Source organism: Cherax quadricarinatus, chromosome 93 (assembly GCF_038502225.1).
Source record: "Cherax quadricarinatus isolate ZL_2023a chromosome 93, ASM3850222v1, whole genome shotgun sequence".
NCBI lineage: Eukaryota > Metazoa > Arthropoda > Malacostraca > Decapoda > Parastacidae > Cherax > Cherax quadricarinatus.
Window position 1 is genome coordinate 7837888 of NC_091384.1, and position 24278 is coordinate 7862165.

Below are 24278 nucleotides of genomic sequence, written 5' to 3' on the forward strand. Positions count from 1 at the left end.
ACTGCCATAATGTCACCTTACACGACTCGTACAATAATGAAAATAGAACCAAAAATGTGATTACAGAAAATAGAACCAAAAAAATATTTAAGGCAGGGCTGCCTATGTAACAGTCTGATCCAAAGATGTAGCTCATGCAAGTAATGTTCAGTACCTGAGTGTCAGTAATGTTCAGTATCTGAGTGTCAGTAATGTTCAGTGTCTGAGTGTCAGTAATGTTCAGTACCTGAGTGTCAGTAATGTTCAGTATCTGAGTGTCAGTAATGTTCAGTATCTGAGTGTCAGTAATGTTCAGTATCTGAGTGTCAGTAATGTTCAGTGTCTGAGTGTCAGTAATGTTCAGTGTCTGAGTGTCAGTAATGTTCAGTGTCTGAGTGTCAGTAATGTTCAGTGTCTGAGTGTCAGTAATGTTCAGTGCCTGAGTGTCAGTAATGTTCAGTATCCGAGTGTCAGTAATGTTCAGTATCCGAGTGTCAGTAATGTTCAGTACCTGAGTGTCAGTAATGTTCAGTATCTGAGTGTCAGTAATGTTCAGTATCTGAGTGTCAGTAATGTTCAGTATCTGAGTGTCAGTAATGTTCAGTATCTGAGTGTCAGTAATGTTCAGTGTCTGAGTGTCAGTAATGTTCAGTGTCTGAGTGTCAGTAATGTTCAGTACCTGAGTGTCAGTAATGTTCAGTGTCTGAGTGTCAGTAATGTTCAGTATCTGAGTGTCAGTAATGTTCAGTGTCTGAGTGTCAGTAATGTTCAGTATCTGAGTGTCAGTAATGTTCAGTGTCTGAGTGTCAGTAATGTTCAGTATCTGAGTGTCAGTAATGTTCAGTACCTGAGTGTCAGTAATGTTCAGTATCTGAGTGTCAGTAATGTTCAGTATCTGAGTGTCAGTAATGTTCAGTATCTGTGTGTCAGTAATGTTCAGTACCTGAGTGTCAGTAATGTTCAGTGTCTGAGTGTCAGTAATGTTCAGTGTCTGAGTGTCAGTAATGTTCAGTATCTGAGTGTCAGTAATGTTCAGTACCTGAGTGTCAGTAATGTTCAGTGTCTGAGTGTCAGTAATGTTCAGTGTCTGAGTGTCAGTAATGTTCAGTATCTGAGTGTCAGTAATGCTCAGTATCTGAGTGTCAGTAATGCTCAGTATCTGAGTGTCAGTAATGTTCAGTATCTGAGTGTCAGTAATGTTCAGTATCTGTGTGTCAGTAATGCTCAGTAAGTAATCTGAGTGTCAGTAATGCTCAGTAAGTAATCTGAGTGTCAGTAATGCTCAGTATCTGAGTGTCAGTAATGTTCAGTATCTGAGTGTCAGTAATGCTCAGTAAGTAATCTGAGTGTCAGTAATGTTCAGTATCTGAGTGTCAGTAATGTTCAGTATCTGAGTGTCAGTAATGTTCAGTATCTGTGTGTCAGTAATGCTCAGTAAGTAATCTGAGTGTCAGTAATGCTCAGTATCTGAGTGTCAGTAATGTTCAGTATCTGAGTGTCAGTAATGTTCAGTATCTGAGTGTCAGTAATGTTCAGTATCTGAGTGTCAGTAATGTTCAGTATCTGAGTGTCATTAATGCTCAGTAAGTAATCTGAGTGTCAGTAATGTTCAGTATCTGAGTGTCAGTAATGATCAGTATCTGAGTATCAGTAATGCTCAGTAAGTAATCTGAGTGTCAGTAATGCTCAGTATCTGAGTGTCATTAATGCTCAGTAAGTAATCTGAGTGTCAGTAATGTTCAGTATCTGAGTGTCAGTAATGTTCAGTATCTGAGTGTCAGTAATGTTCAGTATCTGAGTGTCAGTAATGTTCAGTATCTGAGTGTCAGTAATGTTCAGTACCTGAGTGTCAGTAATGTTCAGTACCTGAGTGTCAGTAATGTTCAGTATCTGAGTGTCAGTAATGTTCAGTACCTGAGTGTCAGTAATGTTCAGTAAGTAATCTGAGTGTCAGTAATGTTCAGTATCTGAGTGTCAGTAATGTTCAGTGTCTGAGTGTCAGTAATATTCAGTGTCTGAGTGTCAGTAATGTTCAGTGTCTGAGTGTCAGTAATGTTCAGTGTCTGAGTGTCAGTAATGTTCAGTATCTGAGTGTCAGTAATGTTCAGTATCTGAGTGTCAGTAATGTTCAGTATCTGAGTGTCAGTAATGTTCAGTATCTGAGTGTCAGTAATCTGAGTGTCAGTAATGCTCAGTATCTGAGTGTCATTAATGCTCAGTAAGTAATCTGAGTGTCAGTAATGTTCAGTATCTGAGTGTCAGTAATGTTCAGTATCTGAGTGTCAGTAATGTTCAGTATCTGAGTGTCATTAATGCTCAGTAAGTAATCTGAGTGTCAGTAATGTTCAGTATCTGAGTGTCAGTAATGATCAGTATCTGAGTGTCAGTAATGTTCAGTATCTGAGTATCAGTAATGTTCAGTATCTGAGTGTCAGTAATGATCAGTATCTGAGTGTCAGTAATGTTCAGTATCTGAGTATCAGTAATGTGCAATAAGTAATCTGAGTGTCAGTAATGTTCAGTATCTGAGTGTCAGTAATGTTCAGTATCTGAGTATCAGTAATGTTCAGTAAGTAATCTGAGTGTCAGTAATGTTCAGTGTCTGAGTGTCAGTAATGTTCAGTAAGTAATCTGAGTGTCAGTAATGTTCAGTAAGTAATCTGAGTGTCAGTAATGTTCAGTAAGTAATCTGAGTGTCAGTAATGTTCAGTATCTGAGTGTCAGTAATGTTCAGTATCTGAGTGTCAGTAATGTTCAGTAAGTAATCTGAGTGTCAGTAATGTTCAGTATCTGAGTGTCAGTAATGTTCAGTAAGTAATCTGAGTGTCAGTAATGTTCAGTATCTGAGTGTCAGTAATGTTCAGTATCTGAGTGTCAGTAATGTTCAGTATCTGAGTGTCAGTAATGTTCAGTATCTGAGTGTCAGTAATGTTCAGTATCTGAGTGTCAGTAATGTTCAGTAAGTAATCTGAGTGTCAGTAATGTTCAGTATCTGAGTGTTAGTAATGTTCAGTAAGTAATCTGAGTGTCAGTAATGTTCAGTATCTGAGTGTCAGTAATGTTCAGTAAGTAATCTGAGTGTCAGTAATGTTCAGTATCTGAGTGTCAGTAATGTTCAGTAAGTAATCTGAGTGTCAGTAATGTTCAGTATCTGAGTGTCAGTAATGTTCAGTAAGTAATCTGAGTGTTAGTAATGTTCAGTATCTGAGTGTCAGTAATGTTCAGTATCTGAGTGTCAGTAATGTTCAGTATCTGAGTGTCAGTAATGTTCAGTAAGTAATCTGAGTGTCAGTAATGTTCAGTATCTGAGTGTCAGTAATGTTCAGTAAGTAATCTGAGTGTCAGTAATGTTCAGTATCTGAGTGTCAGTAATGTTCAGTATCTGAGTGTCAGTAATGTTCAGTATCTGAGTGTCAGTAATGCTCAGTAAGTAATCTGAGTGTCAGTAATGCTCAGTATCTGAGTGTCAGTAATGCTCAGTAAGTTAAATATGTTAAACAATTCTTTCAACCACAAATATGTTAAAAACTATATATTCTTATTCCAATTACTTGTAATCATAATTCAACTTTAAAAAAATAATTGTCTGTTTGTTTGCTGTAGTTGTAATGCCTAAATTTGTTGTTTGTATACCTTTAATGTTCATATATATAATAATAATTATTGCCATTGCAGTGTTAAGTTAGGCTTAAGCTTGCCAGAAATGTTCCGTATAACTACAGTGGACCCCCGCATAACGATTACCTCCAAATGTGACCAATTATGTAAGTGTATTTATGTAAGTGCGTTTGTACGTGTATGTTTGGGGGTCTGAAATGGACTAATCTACTTCACAATATTCCTTATGGGAACAAATTCGGTCAGTACTGGCACCTGAACATACTTCTGGAGTGAAAAAATATCATTAACCGGGGGTCCACTGTATAGGCTTTCTGCAAGCACAACCAGATGTCAGCCATCACTGTACAAATATTATATCACGTGGAAAAATTATTATAATCAAAAATAAATAAATCTTTGACTTTGACTCTGAAGTGGGATTTCAAATTCTCAGTTATGCTCATGGTTATACCAGCAGGAAGACGTCCCAGGAGAAAAATATTCTGGCTATCATATATATGATAGAAAATGCACGTTACAGGTAGATCTGAAAGTTATATATCAAGGCTTGTTCTTAAAATTCAACAGATTTTAGCTGATATATGAAAGAGGCAAGACCATCTTACTTCTCAAAATCAAAATTCCACAAAAATACTCCAGTGTTGTTTGTGATTGCAAAATTTTGCAGCATTGCATTTCAAATTGAGTGACAGTATGTGTGTGTGGCAGTATCTTGGTGATGTTAGATCCAGGAAAATTAAGTCAAGAAAAAACTTGGTGGGTACAATAGCCAGCTGGCAGAAGTTGGTAACAAGATACAACATTTGTCCCACTTTGATTAGTGCAAATTTCAATTTAGTGCTGAATTAATGTTAGTTGTTTCCCTAAACTCTTCAAAGCGTGTGCAAAAATTACATATAATTCAAACAGTGCAACCACTTCATGGGATTCATTATTCATACTAATTGAGACCTGGCTGTATGTATTTATACATTTCATCCAATTTTGGGCTTTTTTGAGTCATTGAAAAACCCCAGTGTTGCCTAACATCTTACAGAAGTAAAGACTTCACTGCCGTTGTGTCTCTCCTAACAATTAACCTGCAATTAAGAGAGGAAATTTTGAGAGTATTTAGATCTGACCCCAAATGAAACACTGTCTAGCTTCCTAAATGTGTTAACTGTAGATTATTTCCACTATAGCTCTGTGGCTTTGATTCTTCTACAAAGTACTTGTAATATCTCAGGCAGACTACTACTTATTACACCATAAATCTGTATCCTTGTGAAAGACATTTGTTAGACATTCCTTAAACCATATCAAGTATTTATGATGCAAATTTGTTCCCCAATTTTTTGGCTATAATTTGAAACATCCATATTAGCAAATCGCCATAGTGTGGGTCCCTCCTGTATGCACGAGAGAAGGTACCTAAACATCAGCAGAATTCCTGGATAGTTCCATTACATTAGAGGAAGAGTGCTAACATTGTAGACTAACTTTATAAAGTTTCTCAGTAAAGTAAATGGCAGAAGTGTTACTGAAAATGTTATGGGAGACACCAAGAGCAAGATTGTATAGGAACAGGACAGATATAGGATAGAGATATGCAAATCAAAAGTAATTGCCTTCAGGAATTTGCAAAAGTACAATAGAAGGGTGAAAGAAAATTGTGGCTGTTTTAGCAAAGAGTCGATAAAGAACAATGTAACTGTTCTAGCAGAGAGTAGATAAAGAACAATGTAACTGTTCTAGCAGAGAGTAGATAAAGAACAATGTAACTGTTCTAGCAGAGAGAGTAGATAAAGAACAATGCAACTGTTCTAGCAGAGAGAGTAGATAAAGAACAATGCAACTGGTCTAGCAAATGGAAGGAATTGACAGTAAATTGTTAAAAGCTATGAAAAACTGCTCAGGTTAGGCTATGTAGGAGAGAAGGGCAATATTTTTTCAGAAAACACAAAGTAAGAAGTGAACTTATATTGAACCTATGCTTCCCTCACTTGTGTATAAAAGATCTTTGGAACTTTACACTAATTCCCCTATATATCATAGACTTTAGATTTCATAATGTTTGGAACCTAACACTAACTTCCCTATATTTCCCTAAATATTTCCCTAAATATTGTTGCTATGTCATTTCATTTTTTTCATTTATATGCTATAATACTATACTTAAGTATGTTTAGCACAATATTGCACATGAAATTTCCCCTCTTTACGCCAATAAAGTTGTTCTTAATCCTTATATGTCATAGACTTCAGACTTAAAAAATGTTTGGAACCTAACATTAATTTCCCTATTATAGCATAATTTCAGATTTCATAGTGTTTGGAACCTATCATTAATTTTTATATATCAAAATTTTTTCCATGAACAGTGAGTTTCAGACAGTCTCTACCTCCTTGCAACTTCACAATATACTATGATATATTTGAGGAACTTTTTATATCACAAATCAAATACTACAGTACATCAATAGATTGATGACTGGTGTTAATGTCAAATTGTGTGATCGTTTGTGATGTAAGGCACAAGGCTATGAATAAGTTGTTCATCGGTGAAGAAGTAACATCAACTTTGATAGATGGAAGAAGTCAAAATGTCAGATGGAGAAGTCAAAAAGTAAGATGGAGAAAGTCAAAATGTCAAATGTAGAAATAAGTCAAAATGTGTGTAGTTACCAGTAAACAATTATTTAACATAGGTGACCCTGCCTTAAAGTATAAAGAAAGAGATATTGGAGGTAAATAAATAGATGTGATCTTCACACATTGATCTCTGGCTCTGATTAAAGTAAGAGTTATACTTTTTACTTAAATGCAAAAGGAAATTGCTGAACGGAAATATTGCGATGCAAGCCACAAGCGTCCGAATGAGAAAACAAAACAAAAGCGTATATGTGTAGTATTTTCTACATCAATACTACGGTAATTCATACGTAGCAGCTGGTCTCTCTGTTAGTAATAGATATACTTGTGTATTATGTATACATACTACACAAGCATGTCTATCACCGGTATCTCGACTCCTGCATTAGAACCAAATTCGTACATAAATTAGGCACAATGAAACATTAAACACAAACAAATTGGCAAGAAAATCAACAAGTTAATAAGCCTACTAAATTTTTTTATGAAAAAATGCAATTACTTTTTTTTCCGAGGGCCAAAATAATGCAGTTCTCGGTAATCAGGTAATGACTCTTCCAGTCGAGGTTTGATCCCCAGCATCAATTTGATACTTAATTTTGATTATCCAGGATATTTTTTTACATAAACAAGTGGAATACATAATGCATTAACTTACTGCAATACCAATTACATAGTGGGGGTTAAAATTAATACACAGTGGGGTCAAATTATACAGTGGTGGTCAAATTATACAGTAGGAGTTAAATTAATACACAATGGGGTTCAAATTACACAGTGGGGGTTAAAATTAATACACAATGGGGGTCAAATTACATAGTGGGGGGTCAGAATTATCACACAGTGGGGTCAGAAGATGCTTGGCATCAATAATCACGTCTTAAGGTTTAAATAAATATAATAAAACGTGAGCTCCCAGGCACATTCAACTCAATTTAAACCCCCTCATGAAGGTTCTATAAACTCTCTCATGAAGGTTCTAACACAGCATAAACACTGAGCTGAAAGATCGGAAAATAAAAGAGTGCATTATTATTGTTATAATCAAAAAGAAGCACTAAGCCACAAGGGCTATACAGCACTATAAAAGAGTGCAATTTATGCTTTTTTAACTTAAAAAACAATATTAAATAAACGAGAGACATGGTTTTTGGAGGGCCACATTCACTCACATAAAACCCTAACAGTACACTTGGTTTTTTTGGTGTTTAAAGTGGCATTTAATATACAAATTTCTCATTCCTAACTATGTCAAAGTATGAGATGTATTTACAGCTGTAGTGATACAAAATAAATCGTACTGGGTCATAAATGTCAACCAGGATGAATTTGTGAAAGTTGCCGAGCTTCAGATGTTGTGCAACACACAGGGTAGTACTAGGTCTAGTAACACTGTATTGTGCAACACACAGGGTAGTACTAGGCTTAGCAACACTATGTTTTGCAACACACAGGGCAGTACTAGGTCTAGTAACAGTGTTGTGCAACACACAGGGTAGTACTAGGCTTAGTAACACTGTGTTGTGCAACACACAGGGTAGTACTAGGCTTAGTAACACTGTATTGTGCAACACACAGGGTAGTACTAGGCTTAGCAACACTATGTTTTGCAACACACAGGGCAGTACTAGGTCTAGTAACATAGTGTTGCACAACACACAGGGCAGTACTTGGCTTAGTAACACTGTGTTGTGCAACACACAGGGCAGTACTAGGCTTAGTAACACTGTGTTGTGCAACACACAGGGTAGTACTAGGTCTAGTAACAGTGTTGTGCAACACACAGGGTAGTACTAGGTCTAATAACACTGTGTTACAGCGATTATCTGGGAGTATTGCTGTGAGGACTCAGGTATTGGTCGATATATTCCACCAATGTTGGAATATTGAGAGCGTTTTGTCGGAACGTCTGAGGTATTCTGGGAGCAAGCTCAGTGGCAGACATTAGCCATAGAAGACATATATGGCTGTAGCCACAGTCAACAGCAACACCAGCACACTGCTTCCAAGTTGACCAGATGATCCTATTTCCGAGATTGTTGTAGTTTCTGGAAAATATAATAAGCATTATTTTTATATGAAGAAACATTACAGTCAGTTCTCTACATAATTCCTCTATATACAGTCAACTCTCACGAAAAAATGAAAAAAGACCGGGAAAACCCTCTCTGAAATCCTGGGCTCTTGAAAACTGTATAGAAACAGAGATATAAACTTAACTAAACCAGATAAACCTCACATCCAGCCTACAGACACTGCCAATAAACTTAATATCTTTTTCTCTACTACTGGATCAAAACTAGTAATCAAAATCCCAGCCTCAAATACAGTGGACCCCCGACTTACGATATTAATTCGTTCCAGAAGGCTGTTCGGGTGCCGTTACCGAACGAATTTGCTCCCATAAGGTATATTGTAAATTAGATTAGTCCGTTTCAGACCCCCAAAAATACACTTACAGAAGCACTTACAAAAATACACTTACATAATTGTTCGAGTTGGGAGCTGTTCGTAAGTCGGGGGTCCACTGTACTCCAGTGAATGACTCTCTTCCTGGAAATTATCCATGAGTGAGCTATTAAAGTCCCAATATGACTCAGATTTTAGCAAGCCGCTAACCAGACCGAGAGTCGAAGATCTAAATTAATTTTTTATGAGAGAGCCACAGAATTTGGTAAACACAAGCCTATCTCATGTTATCCTGATGCCAAATGACTTGGAACAGGTGATAAATGACATGCCCATGCACTCTGCCCCAGGGCCAGACTCGTGGAACTCCGTGTTCATCAAGAACTGCAAGAAGCCCCTATCACGTGCTTTTACCATCCTATGGAGAGGGAGCATGGACACGGGGGTCATCCCACAGTTACTAAAAACAACAGACATAGCCCCACTCCACAAAGGTGGCAGTAAAGCAATAGCAAAGAACTACAGACCGATAGCACTAACATCCCATATCATAAAAATCTTTGAAAGGACCTAAGAAGCAAGATTGCCACCCATCTAGATACCCATCAATTACACAACCCAGGGCAACATGGGTTTAGAGCAGGTCGCTCCTGTCTGTCCCAACTACTGGATCACTACGACAAGGTCCTAGATGCACTAGAAGACAAAAAGAATGCAGATGTAATATATACAGACTTTGCAAAAGCCTTTGACAAGTGTGACCATGGCGTAATAGCGCACAAAATGCGTGCTAAAGGAATAACAGGAAAAGTTGGTAGATGGATCTATAATTTCCTAACAAACAGAACACAAAGAGTAGTAGTCAACAGAGTAAAGTCTGAGGTGGCTACGGTGAAAAGCTCTGTTCCGCAAGGCACGGTACTCGCTCCCATCTTGTTTCTCATCCTCATATCTGACATAGACAAGGATGTCAGCCACAGCACTGTATCTTCCTTTGCAGATGACACCTGAATTTGCATGACAGTGTCTTCCATTGCAGACACTGCAAGGCTCCAGGCGGACATCAACCAAATCTTTCAATGGGCTGCAGAAAATAATATGAAGTTCAACGATGAGAAATTTAAATTACTCCAATATGGTAAACATGAGGAAATTAAAACTTCATCAGAGTACAAAACAAATTCCAGCCACAAAATAGAGCGAAAAACCAACGTCAAAGACATGGAAGTGATAATGTTGGAGGATCTCACCTTCAAGGACCATAACATTGTATTAATCGCATCTGCTAGAAAAATGACAAGATAGATAATGAGAACCTTCAAAACTAGGGATGCCAAGCCCATGGTGACACTCTTCAGGTCGCTTGTTCTATCTAGGCTCAAGACAGCAAAGGGTAACCCTGATCCTCAAAGGAGGAGATCCAACTGAAGTGAATAACTATAGGTCTATATCAAACTTGCCATTACTATCCTAAATCTACAAAAAAATGATACATAAGCAAGTTTACTCCAACCTAATATCTCACAACATACTTAACTCCTACCAGTTTGGGTTTAGGCTGAAAAAAAAGTACAAACAATGCAATTTTACAAATGCTTAAACTGCTACATTCAATGCTTGGAAAAAAATTAATATCCTCTGGGGCTCTTCATAGACCTACAAAAAGCATTCGATATGGTGGACCACAATCTCTTGCACCTTAAACTAGAACATTATAGGGTCAGAGGACATTCCCTTGAATACCTAATGTCTTATCTTAGCAATAGACAACAGTATGTCTCCATACTGTTGGTGTAACCTCATCAACTCTGCCTGTAACCATAGGAGTGCCCCAAGACAGAGTGCTGGGCCCTCTGCTCATTCTTATTTACATCAATGACATTCCCAATGCATCTCAACTCTTTAAACCAGTTCTATTCATAGAAAACACTACTTATGTCTTCTTCCACTCAGATCCGACCAAAAATATCTACATGGACGATGACCAACAAACTCACTCTCAGTTTAGACAAAACTTACTACATGCTGTTTGCAAACAAAACTTTAAATATCCAATTTAACATATTGATCAATAGTTCCCCATCAGAAGACACACGTCAAATTTTTAGGTCTTCACCTTGACTGCAACCTTAAATTTCAGACCCATATAAAACATATAGCCAAGAAGGTGTCAAAAACAGTAGGTATCCTTTCGAAGATATGGTACTATGTATCCAAACAATACTACTTAAACTGTACCACTCTCTAATCTAGCCTTATCTCACCTATGGTATTTGTGCTTGGGGATCTGTTACAACTTATCACCTGAAACCATTAATAACCCAACTAAAAGCTACAGCGTGGATGATCACCCATTCCTGAGCCAGGCAACCCCCCCCTTCCCCATTCTTCAAGAGTTTGAACTTAATATAAAATATATGCTTATATAAACCATACCACGGACGGGGATAGAACCCGCGATCAGAGTCTCAAAACTCCAGACCATTGTGTTAGCCACTGGACCAGCTAGCCACAATAAAATTCGTCCAACTAGGTATATTTCTACATCATAGGAAGGTTAGCATAGGCACCACTGTGACCACAAATGCAAGTTTTTACAGACGAATCTCCAGCCAGCGTGGCCATGACGAACTCTAGCTCAAGTCCCCTCAAAGCCGTTAACATGACTCACGAAATCGTAATGACACGATTGCAAACAAACCATACCACGGGCAGGGATAGAACCCGTGATCAGAGAGTCTCAAAACTCCAGACTGTCGCGTTGGCCACTGGACCAGCTAGCCACAAAAAGATTCGTCCAACTAGGTATATTTGTACACCATAGGAAGGTTAGCATAGGCACCACTGTGACCACAAATGCAAGCTTTTACAGATGAATCTCCAGCCAGCATGGCCGTGACGAATTCTAGCTCAAGTCCCCTTAAAGCCATTAACATGACTCACGAAATCGTGGCTAACGCGACGGTCTGGAGTTTTGAGACTCTCTGATTGCAGGTTCTATCCCCGCCCGTGGTATGGTTTGTTTGCAATCGTGTCATTACAATTTCGTGAGTTATACGCATATATTACTGTGCCTAATATATATATAGAACATTTAACTCCAACATGGTCTGGAATGATATCGTTCCAGACCATGGAGCTGAATTCTTCTCCAGGCTGAGGGACTGACTTCCTCAAATACCTTTTCTCCAAGGTTGATGGACTGACTACACCATCTTTATTTCACTACTATTTCTTCCTCTATCTGACTGAAGAAACCTACTGTGTAGGCGAAACATTTCATCAATGATGATAAAAGATAAAGATTTTATTTCTTTGCAAAGGTTATAATGTGTAATTACAATTTTGATTTGTTAAGTACAAACCTCCACCTTGACTACCTCACATTAGTATGAAGATAAAACAAAGATTTATTAAAAAGTTAACCATTCTTAACTTGTCTAGACTTAATTAGTTATTATGTACAGTGGACCCCCGCCTAACGATCAGCTCCCAACTCGACCAATTATGTAAGTGTATTTTTGTAAGTGCTTTTGTAGGTGTATTTTTGGGGGTCTGAAACGGACTAATCTAATTTACAATATTTCTTATGGGAACAAATTCGGTCTATAACGGCACCAAAACAGACTTTTGGAATGAAATAATATCGTTAGGCGGGGGTCCACTGTACTTGGATTAGTCAGCCTGAAATGCCCAGGTATGATAGTGGCTTTCTTTGTGTACTTAACAAATCAAAATTGTAATTACATATTGTAACCTTTGCAAATAAATAAAATCTTTATTCTTTTATTCTTTAAAGAAAGCCACTATCATGCCAGGGCATTTCGGGCAGACATGTGTCTTAATTTTCAAAATGCTTTATCAAATTATATAATTATGTGTGAGGAGGAAGGCCAGTTAGTGTACAGTGAGTTGCTTAATATAAAGTTCAGTGAGAGAGACACTGTTGACCATCCTGACACAGAAGTGTTCCTGGCCAAGCTCACTACGATTATCTCTGAGGGTGACTACAAACCTCCGCAGGTGTTTGATGTTGATGACAGGTTTGTTGTGGAAGATGCTGCTATCTCGAACATACATCAGCAAGCAAGAGAAAACTGCTGGATTGAAGACAGTAAATGATAGTTTCAAATCTTAACACTTTCCCCTACACTTCATACGCGACTGCAGGAAATGTGTGACATGTATCCTCAACAAGGCCAACAACAATCATGTTGAAGAAAAGCCTCCAAGTTACATCGTTTTACCAGTCAGCAACATTACAACTAATGTTTCCAAAATATTTGACAGAACACTAGCTAAAATATCTACCAAGTCATGAACTACTATTAGGAACCTGGTATAAAAACCCAAGCATGATTCTGGTAAAAGTGCAGGAATATAGACCATACCATGTGGAGGTGTGACAAAGTATATGTTGGGGAAACAGCCAGATCTCTGGATATTAGGATCACAGAACACAAAAATGCTTGCAGAAATGATGACCGTAAAAACGCGTTTGTTCAAAACAGGGACGGTGTTGGACACTTCGTGAAATTCAGTGAGGCTAAACTAGTGATTAAAGAAGACAATTTAAGACGGCCAAAGTATAGAAGCTGACCTAATTGCTGTCAGTAACATTATCCATCAAAAGTCTGGTAGTTCCAGTATCTCAAAATTGCTAATCAACAGGATGTTACCCATTCTGGAGACCGCTGTAACATGATGTCAACACGTCCTTCTCTAACCCAACCCATTTCACCACATAAGTTCCACTACTACTACTACTACCACCCATGGGACACTCCACCTGACTGCTACCACTATATATACTCGTTTTCTTAGTTATCTCTGCATTAGGACTGAAAAACTCGCTTGTGGCAAAATGTATCCTTTAATAAATATCCTGAACTGTACATGACTTTTTCCAAATCTGTTTGGTATCACCATACCATACAAGACTACCATACAAGACTACCATACAAGACTACCATACAAGACTACCACACGACTACCATACAAGACTACCACACAAGACTACCACACAAGAGTACCACACAAGACTACCATACAAGACTACCACACAAGACTTACAATACAAGACTACCATACAAGACTACCATACAAGACTACCACACAAGACTACCATACAAGACTACCATACAAGACTACCATACAAGATTACCACACAAGACTACCATACAAGACTACCACACAAGACTACCATACAAGACTACCACACAAGACTACCATACAAGACTACCACACAAGACTACCACACAAGACTACCATACAAGACTACCATACAAGACTACCATACAAGACTACCATACAAGACTACCACACAAGACTACCACACAAGACTACCACACAAGACTACCATACAAGACTATCATACAAGACTACAATACAAGATTACCACACAAGACTACCACACAAGACTACCATACAAGATTACCACACAAGACTACCATACAAGACTACCATACAAGACTACCATACAAGACTACCACACAAGACTACCATACAAGACTACCACACAAGACTACCATACAAGACTACCATACAAGACTACCACACAAGACTACCATACAAGATTACCACACAAGACTACCATACAAGACTACCATACAAGACTACCATACAAGACTACCACACAAGACTACCATACAAGACTACCACACAAGACTACCATACAAGACTACCATACAAGACTACCACACAAGACTACAATACAAGACTACCATACAAGACTACCATACAAGACTACCATACAAGACTACCACACAAGACTACCATACAAGACTACCACACAAGACTACCATACAAGACTACCATACAAGACTACCATACAAGACTACCATACAAGACTACCATACAAGACTACCATACAAGACTACCACACAAGACTACCACACAAGACTACCATACAAGACTACCAAACAAGACTACCACACAAGACTACCATACAAGACTACCACACAAGACTACCATACAAGACTACCATACAAGACTACCATATGAGACTACCACACAAGACTACCACACAAGACTACCATACAAGACTACCATACAAGACTACCATACAAGACTACCACACAAGACTACCATACAAGACTACCACACAAGACTACCACACAAGACTACCACACAAGACTACCATACAAGACTACCACACAAGACTACCATACAAGACTACCATACAAGACTAACATACAAGACTACCATACAAGACTACCACACAAGACTACCATACAAGACTACCACACAAGACTACCACACAAGACTACCATACAAGACTACCATACAAGACTATCACACAAGACTACCATACATGACTACCATACAAGACTACCATACAAGACTACCACACAAGACTACCATACAAGACTACAACACAAGACTACCACACAAGACTACCACACAAGACTACCATACAAGACTACCATACAAGGCTACCACACAAGACTACCATACAAGACTACCATACAAGACTACCATACAAGACTACCACACAAGACTACCATACAAGACTACCACACAAGACTACCACTCACTACAAAAGCAAAAGACTTGGCAGACGATGCAACATCCCCCCAATGAAAAGCAGGGGTGTCACTAGCACGTTAAGAGACCATACAATAAGTGTCAGGGGCCCGAGACTGTTCAACTGCCTCCCAGCATACATAAGGGGGATTACCAACAGACCCCTGGCAGTCTTCAAGCTGGCACTGGACAAGCACCTAAAGTCGGTTCCTGACCAGCCGGGCTGTGGCTTGTATGTTGGTTTGCGTGCAGCCAGCAGTAACAGCCTGGTTGATCAGGCTCTGATCCACCAGGAGGCCTGGTCACAGACCGGGCCGCGGGGGCGTTGACCCCCGGAACTCTCTCCAGGTAAACTCCAGGTACAAGACTACCATACAAGACTACCACACAAAACTACCATACAAGGCTACCATACAAGACTACCATACAAGACTACCACACAAGACTACCACACAAGACTACCATACAAGACTACCATACAAGACTACCACACAAGACTACCATACAAGACTACCATACAAGACTACCATACAAGACTACCACACAAGACTACCATACAAGACTACCACATGAGACTACCATACATGACTACCACACAAGACTACCACACAAGACTACCACATGAGACTACCATACATGACTACCACACAAGACTACCATTCAAGACTACCACACAAGACTACCACACAAGACTACCATACATGACTACCACATGAGACTACCATACATGACTACCACACAAGACTACCACACAAAACTACCATACATGACTACCACACAAGACTACCACGCAAGACTACCACATGAGACTACCATACATGACTACCACACAAGACTACCACATGAGACTGGTGGCTAAAGCTCCCGCTTCACACACGGAGGGCCCGGGTTCGATTCCCGGCGGGTGGAAACATTTCGACACGTTTCCTTACACCTGTTGTCCTGTTCACCTAGCAGCAAATAGGTACCTGGGTGTTAGTCGACTGGTGTGGGTCGCATCCTGGGGGACAAGATTAAGGACCCCAATGGAAATAAGTTAGACAGTCCCTGATGACGCACTGACTTTCTTGGGTTATCCTGGGTGGCTAACCCTCCGGGGTTAAAAATCCGAACGAAATCTTATCTTATCTTATCTTATCTTATCACACAAGACTACCACACAAGACTACCACACAAGACTACCACATGAGACTACCATACATGACTACCACACAAGACTACCACACAAGACTACCACACAAGACTACCATACATGACTACCACACAAGACTACCATACTTACTATGGTGTGGTATCATGGTAGTCTCCACCTTGTGACTACCTGACCCTGAGCCACTATCATTGTAGTAGTCATCATAGTACTCGTTGTAGTATTCGTCATCATCATCACTACCAGGGTGACGACTACGATCCCCGACTACTGGGGTCTCCACGCCTCCTGACCCCCCTCCTGACCCCTCTCCCTCAGTTTGACGACGACGAGCCTCTGATTTCGGCAACCACGTCAGCTGCGTCAGCACAAGCTGTAAAAGATGGTAAATCAGCTGTAGTTGTAAATTGCCTGTAAATAGGTGTATATAGCTGTAAATGTATGTAAACTGTAAATAGGTTTAATTTAGCTTTAAATTGGTATAAATTAGCTGTAAATAAGTGTAAATTAGCTGTAAATAAGTGTAAATTAGCTGTAAATAGGGGAAAATCAGTTGTAAACATGTGTAAAAAGAAGTGTAAATTGCCTGTAAATAAGTACAAATATGAGTAAATTACTGTAATTAACTAAGCTGCCTATAAATAGGTATAAATATGCGTAAATTTTTGTAAATAGCTGTAAGCTGCCTATAAATAGGTGTAAACTGCCTGTAAATTATAAGTAAATGTGTGTAAATTGCCTGTAAATAGGTGTAAATTGTCTGTAAATAGGTGTAAAGTGTAAAATGCATGTAAATAGGTGTAAGTTGCCAGTAAATAGGTGAAAATTAATGTAAGTTAGCTGTAAATAAGCTGATACTCTGTAAATTATAAATAAGAAGTAACTGTAAATGTACTCATCTACTTGTGGTTGCAGGGGTCAAGTCACAGCTCCTGGCCCCGCCTCTTCATTGATTGCTACTAGGTCCTCTCCCTCCCTGCTCCATGAGCTTTATCATACCTCATCTTAAAGCTGTGTATGGTTCCTGCCCCCACTACATCACTTGCTAGGCTATTCCACTTCCTGACAACTCTATGACTGAAGAAATACTTCCTAACATCCCTCTGACTCATCTGAGTCTTCCATTTCCAATTGTGACCCCTTGTTTCTGTGTCCCTTCTCTGGAACATCCTGTCTCTGTCCACCTTGTCTATTCCACACAGCATTTTGTATGTCGTTATCATGTCTCCCTTAACCCTCCTGTCCTCCAGTGTCGTGAGGCCAGTTTCCCTTAGCTTTCCTTCATAGGACATAACCCTTACTTAGCTCTGGGACTAGTCTTGTTGCAAACCTTTGCACTTTCTCTAATTTCTTGAAGTGCTTGACCAGATGTGTTTTCCAAACTGGTGCTGCATACTCCAATATAGGCCTGACGTACACAGTGTACAGAGTCTTGAATGATTCCTTACCAAGGTATTGGAACACTATTCTTAGGTTTGCCAAGCACCCATATACTGCAGCAGTTATCTGGTTGATGTGCACCTCAGATATGCTCGGTATTATACTCACCCCAGGATCCTTTCCCTTGAGTGAAGTTTGCAGTCTTTGACCACCTAGCCTATACTCTGTCTGCGGTCTTCTTTGCCCTTCCCTGATCTTCATGACTTTGCATTTGGCGGGGTTAAAATAAAGGAGCCAGTTGCTGGACCAGGCTTGTAGCCTGTCCAGGTCTCTTTGTAGTCCTGCTTGATCCTCGTCCAATTTAATTCTTCTCATTAACTCCATATCATCTGCAAACAGGGACACTTCTGAGTCTATCCCTTCCATCATGTCATTCACATATACGTACCAAAAACAGCACTAGTCCTAGGACTGACCCCTGTGGAACCCTGCTTGTCACAGGCACCCACTTTGACACCTCGTTGCGTACCATGACTCATTTTTGCCACCCTGCCAAGTATTCTCTGATCCATTGAAGTGCCTTTCCTACTATATGTGCCTGATCCTCTAGCTTTTTCACTAATCTCTTGTGAGGAACTTTGTCGAAGGCCTTCTTGCAGTCCAAGAAGATGCAAAATACCCACCCGTCTCTCTCGTATCTTACTTCCATCACCTTGTCATAAAACTCCAGTAGGTTTGTGACAGAATTTTCCTTCCCTGAAAATGTGTTAGTTGTTATTTATAAGTTTGTACCTTTCTAGGTGCTCCACCTAGAAAGCTGTAAATATATGTATATATACTGTTAATAAATGAGCTGTAAATGTGTAAATTAACTGTAAATTAGCTGTATATACATGCAATTTAGATGAAAATGTTTGTAAATTAGCTGTAAATGTGTAAATTAGTTGTATAAATAGCTGTAAATTTGTAAAATTAGCTGTGAAGCTGTAAATATTATTTAACTCATATATTTTCATGCTTAAACTCTTTCAATTTACTTAACCAATTATTTAAATATTTACTCAACAAATCACTTCACTAATTACAAAACAAATAACTAATTACTTAAATGTTGATTTTATTAATTACTTAACAAATCACTTACCTAATTACTTAAGAAGTCACTTAACTAATTAAAAAATCACTTAAGTACTTAACAAACCACTTAACTAATTACTTAACAAGTAACTTAACTAATTACTTAACAAGTAACTTAACTAATTCACATCAAACTCTTAATCTAAACTGTGTTTTGGTACTGGTGGTTCTCTTGATCCGAGGAGATGGAGCGATCCTCCCCTACCACCAATGAAACTTGACTACCTCCTACTACCCCACTAACAGGTCCACTAAGAGACCCACTAACAGGTCCACTAAGAGACCCACTAACAGGTCCACTAAGAGACCCACTAACAGGTCCACTAAGAGACCCACTAACAGGTCCACTAAGAGACCCACTAACAGGTCCACTAAGAGACCCACTAACAGGTCCACTAAGAGACCCACTAACAGGTCCACTAAGAGACCCACTAGCAGGTCCACTAAGAGACCCACTAACAGGTCCACTAAGAGACCCACTAACAGGTCCACTAAGAGACCCACTAACAGGTCCACTAAGAGACCCACTAACAGGTCCACTAAGAGACCCACTAACAGGTTCACTAAGAGACCCACTAACAGGTCCACTAAGAGACCCACTAACAGGTCCACTAAGAGACCCACTAACAGGTCCACTAAGAGACCCACTAACAGGTCCACTAAGAGACCCACTAACAGGTCCACTAAGAGACCCTCTAACAGGCCCACTAAGAGACCCACTAACAGGTCCACTAAGAGACCCACTAACAGGCCCACTAAGAGACCCACTAACAGGTCCACTAAGAGACCCACTAACAGGCCCACTGAGAGACCCACTAACAGGTCCACTAAGAGACCCACTAACAGGCCCACTAAGAGACCCACTAACAGGTCCACTAAGAGACCCACTAACAGGCCCACTAAGAGACCCTCTAACAGGTCCACTAAGAGACCCACTAACAGGTCCACTAAGAGACCCACTAACAGGTCCACTAAGAGACCCACTAACAGGTCCACTAAGAGACCCACTAACAGGTCCACTAAGAGACCCACTAACAGGTCCACTAACAGACCCACTACCAGACCCATTAACAGACAACATACAACAGGTAACAGACCCTCCTGACGCCTCGTAGCTTGTCAGCCAGGCTGTACACTGATGTATCGGGATGGTCGACTCGAACCTCCGGGTTATACTTTTGGGCACTGACACCCACACCCGCTGTAGTCTTACTATATCTGTAAGATGGAACAAATATTACTGTACTGGTACAAATATTACAATACTGGTACAAATATTACAATATTGGTACAGACAACAGTACTGGTACAAACATAAGTGAAGTTATGTTTGTACCAGTACATTAGCCTCACTTTCACAAATATAACACAACAGTATCTAGAGGGTATTTCGGGGGTCAATGCCCCTGTGGCCTGGTCTGTGACCAGGTCTTGTGGTGGATAAGGACCTGATCAATGAAGCTGTTACTGCTGGCCGCACGTAAATCAATGTACAAACCACAGCCTGGCTGGTCAGGTACTGACTTTAGATGCCTGTCCAGTGCCTTCTTGAAGACAGCCAGGGGTCTATTGGTAATCCCTCTTATGTATGCTGGGAGGCAGTTAACAGTCTTGGACCCCTGACACTTATTGTGTTGTCTCTTAGTGTACTCGTGGCACCCCTGTTTTCCAGTGGAAGATGTTGCACAGCCTGCCCAGTCTTTTGCTGTTGTAGGGAGTGATTTCCGTGTGCAAATTTAGGACTAGTTCCTTTAGGATTTTCCAAGTTTATATTTTCATGTATCTTCCTCACTTACATTCCAGGGAGTACAGGTCAAGGAATTTCAACTGTTCCCAGTAATTTAGGTGCTTCTCTGTATTTATGTGTGTGGCGAAATTTCTCTACATTTTCTAGGTCTGCAGTTTCGCCTGCCTTGAAAAGGGTCATTAGTGTACAGCAATATTCTAGCCTAGAGAGAACAAGCGATTTGAAAAAATCATGGGCTTGGCCTCCCTAGTTCTGAAGGTTCTCATTATCCATCCAATCATTTTCCTAGCAGATGTGATAGATGCATTGTTATGGTCTTTGAAAGTGAAATTCTCTGACATTATCACTCCCAGGTCCTTCACATTAACTTTTCGCTCCATTGTGTGACTGAAATTTGTTTTATACTCTGATACGGTCTTAATTTCCTCGAGTTTTCCATAGCGGAATAATTGAAATTTGTCTTCACTGAACTTCATATTGTTTTATGTGGTGATCATAACACCGAGCACGTCTCCGGAAGGCACAGTACTCGCTCCCATCTTGTTCCTCATCCTCATATCCAACATAGACAAGGATGTCAGCCACAGCACCGTGTCTTCCTTTGCAGATGACACCCGAATCTGCATGACAGTGTCCTCCATTGCAGACACTGCAAGGCTCCAGGCGGACATCAACCAAATCTTTCAGTGGGCTGCAGAAAACAATATGAAGTTCAATGATGAGAAATTTCAATTACTCAGATATGGTAAACACGAGGAAATTAAATCTTCATCAGAGTACAAAACAAATTCTGGCCACAAAATAGAGCGAAACACCAACGTCAAAGACCTGGGAGTGATCATGTCGGAGGATCTCACCTTCAAGGACCATAACATTGTATCAATCGCATCTGCTAGAAAAATGACAGGATGGATAATGAGAACCTTCAAAACTAGGGATGCCAAGCCCATGATGACACTCTTCAGGTCACTTGTTCTATCTAGGCTGGAATATTGCTGCACACTAACAGCACCTTTCAAGGCAGGTGAAATTGCTGACCTAGAAAATGTACAGAGAACCTTCACGGCGCGCATAACGGAGATAAAACACCTCAATTACTGGGAGCGCTTGAGGTTCCTGAACCTGTATTCCCTGGAATGCAGGCAGGAGAGATACATGATTATATACACCTGGAAAATCCTAGAGGGACTAGTACTGAACTTGCACACGAAAATCACTCACAACGAAAGCAAAAGACTCGGCAGATGATGCACCATCCCCCCAATGAAAAGCAGGGGTGTCACTAGCACGTTAAGAGACAATACAATAAGTGTCAGGGGCCCAACACTGTTCAACTGCCTCCCAGCATACATAAGGGGGATTACCAACAGACCCCTGGCAGTCTTCAAGCTGGCACTGGACAAGCACCTAAAGTCGGTATCTGACCAGCCGGGCTGTGGCTCGTACGTTGGATTGCTTGCAGCCAGCAGTAACAGCCTGGTTGATCAGGCTCTGATCCACCAGGAGGCCTGGTCATAGACCGGGCCGCGGGGGCGTTGACCCCCGGAACTCTCTCCAGGTGAACTCCAGGAGGCACACATCAACCAGATAACTGCTGCAGCATATGGGCGCCTGGCAAACCTGAGAATAGCATTCCGATACCTTAATAATGAATCGTTCAAGGTACTGTACACGGTGTACGTCAGGCTCATACTGGAGTATGCAGCACCAGTTTGGAACCCACACCTGGTCAAGCACGTCAAGAAGTTAGAGAAAGTACAAAGGTTTGCAACAAGGCTAGTTCCAAAGCTCAGGGGAATGTCCTACGATGAAAGGTTGAGGGAAATCGGGCTTACGACACTGGAGGACAGAAGGGTCAGGGGAGACATGATAACGACATACAAGATACTGCGTGGAATAGATAAGGTGGACAGAGACAGGATGTTCCAGAGATGGGACACAGAAACAAGGGGTCACAACTGGAAGCTGAAAGCTCAGACAAGTCACAGGGATGTTAGGAAGTATTTCTTCAGTCAGAGTCGTCAGGAAGTGGAATAGCCTAGCAAGTGGAGGCAGGAACCATACATAGCTTTAAGACGAGGTATGACAAAGCTCAGGAAACAGAGAGAGAGAGGACCTAGTAGCGATCAGTGAAGAGGCGGGGCCAGGAGCTGAGTCTCGACCCCTGCAACCACAATTAGGCGAGTACTCTCACAAATACAACAACAGCCTCATGCTCACAAATATAACACAACAACAGCCTCATGCTCACAAATATAACACAACAACAGCCTCATACTCACAAATATAACACAGCCTCATACTCACAAATATAACACAACAATAGCCTCATACTCACAAATATAACACAACAATAGCCTCATACTCACAAATATAACACAACAATAGCCTCATACTCACAAATATAACACAACAACAGCCTCATACTCACAAATATAACACAACAGCCTCATACTCACAAATATAATACAACAACAGCCTCATACTCACAAATATAACAACAATAGCCTCATACTCACAAATATAACACAGCCTCATACTCACAAATATAACACAACAATAGCCTCATACTCACAAATATAACACAACAATAGCCTCATACTCACAAATATAACACAACAGCCTCATACTCACAAATATAACACAACAACAGCCTCATACTCACAAATATAACACAACAATAGCCTCATACTCACAAATATAACACAACAACAGCCTCATACTCACAAATATAACACAACAATAGCCTCATACTCACAAATATAACACAACAACAGCCTCATACTCACAAATATAACACAACAACAGCCTCATACTCACAAATATAACACAACAACAGCCTCATACTCACAAATATAACACAACAACAGCCTCATACTCACAAATATAACAATAGCCTCATACTCACAAATATAACACAGCCTCATACTCACAAATATAACACAACAATAGCCTCATACTCACAAATATAACACAACAATAGCCTCATACTCACAAAAATAACACAACAGCCTCATACTCACAAATATAACACAACACAGCCTCATACTCACAAATATAACACAACAACAGCCTCATACTCACAAATATAACACAACAACAGCCTCATACTCACAAATATAACACAGCCTCATACTCACAAATATAACACAACAATAGCCTCATACTCACAAATATAACACAACAACAGCCTCATACTCACAAATATAACACAACAACAGCCTCATACTCACAAAAATAACACAACAGCCTCATACTCACAAATATAACACAACAACAGCCTCATACTCACAAATATAACACAACAACAGCCTCATACTCACAAATATAACACAACAACAGCCTCATACTCACAAATATAACACAACAGCCTCATACTCACAAATATAACACAATAGCCTCATACTCACAAATATAACACAACAATAGCCTCATACTCGCAAATATAACACAACAGCCTCATACTCACAAATATAACACAACAATAGCCTCATACTCACAAATATAACACAACAGCCTCATACTCACAAATATAACACAATAGCCTCATACTCACAAATATAACACAACAATAGCCTCATACTCGCAAATATAACACAACAGCCTCATACTCACAAATATAACACAACAATAGCCTCATACTCACAAATATAACAACAGCCTCATACTCACAAATATAACACAACAGCCTCATACTCA

At 39.9% G+C, this 24278-nt stretch overlaps 1 protein-coding gene across 1 annotated transcript in view; it reads right to left on the minus strand.

Moving 5' to 3' along the window:
* Positions 1-2150: 2150 nt before the first annotated feature.
* dally (division abnormally delayed protein) overlaps positions 2151-24278 on the minus strand; it is a 396601-nt gene continuing 374473 nt past the window's right edge. Inside the window, exons 6-8 of the mRNA XM_070104663.1 lie at positions 19930-20050; positions 16448-16688; positions 2151-8279 (exon numbers count right to left, since the gene is read on the minus strand). Of these exons, the coding sequence (XP_069960764.1) occupies positions 8176-8279; positions 16448-16688; positions 19930-20050 (466 nt within the window). The 3' untranslated portion in view covers positions 2151-8175. The remainder of the gene's footprint in view (positions 8280-16447; positions 16689-19929; positions 20051-24278) is intronic.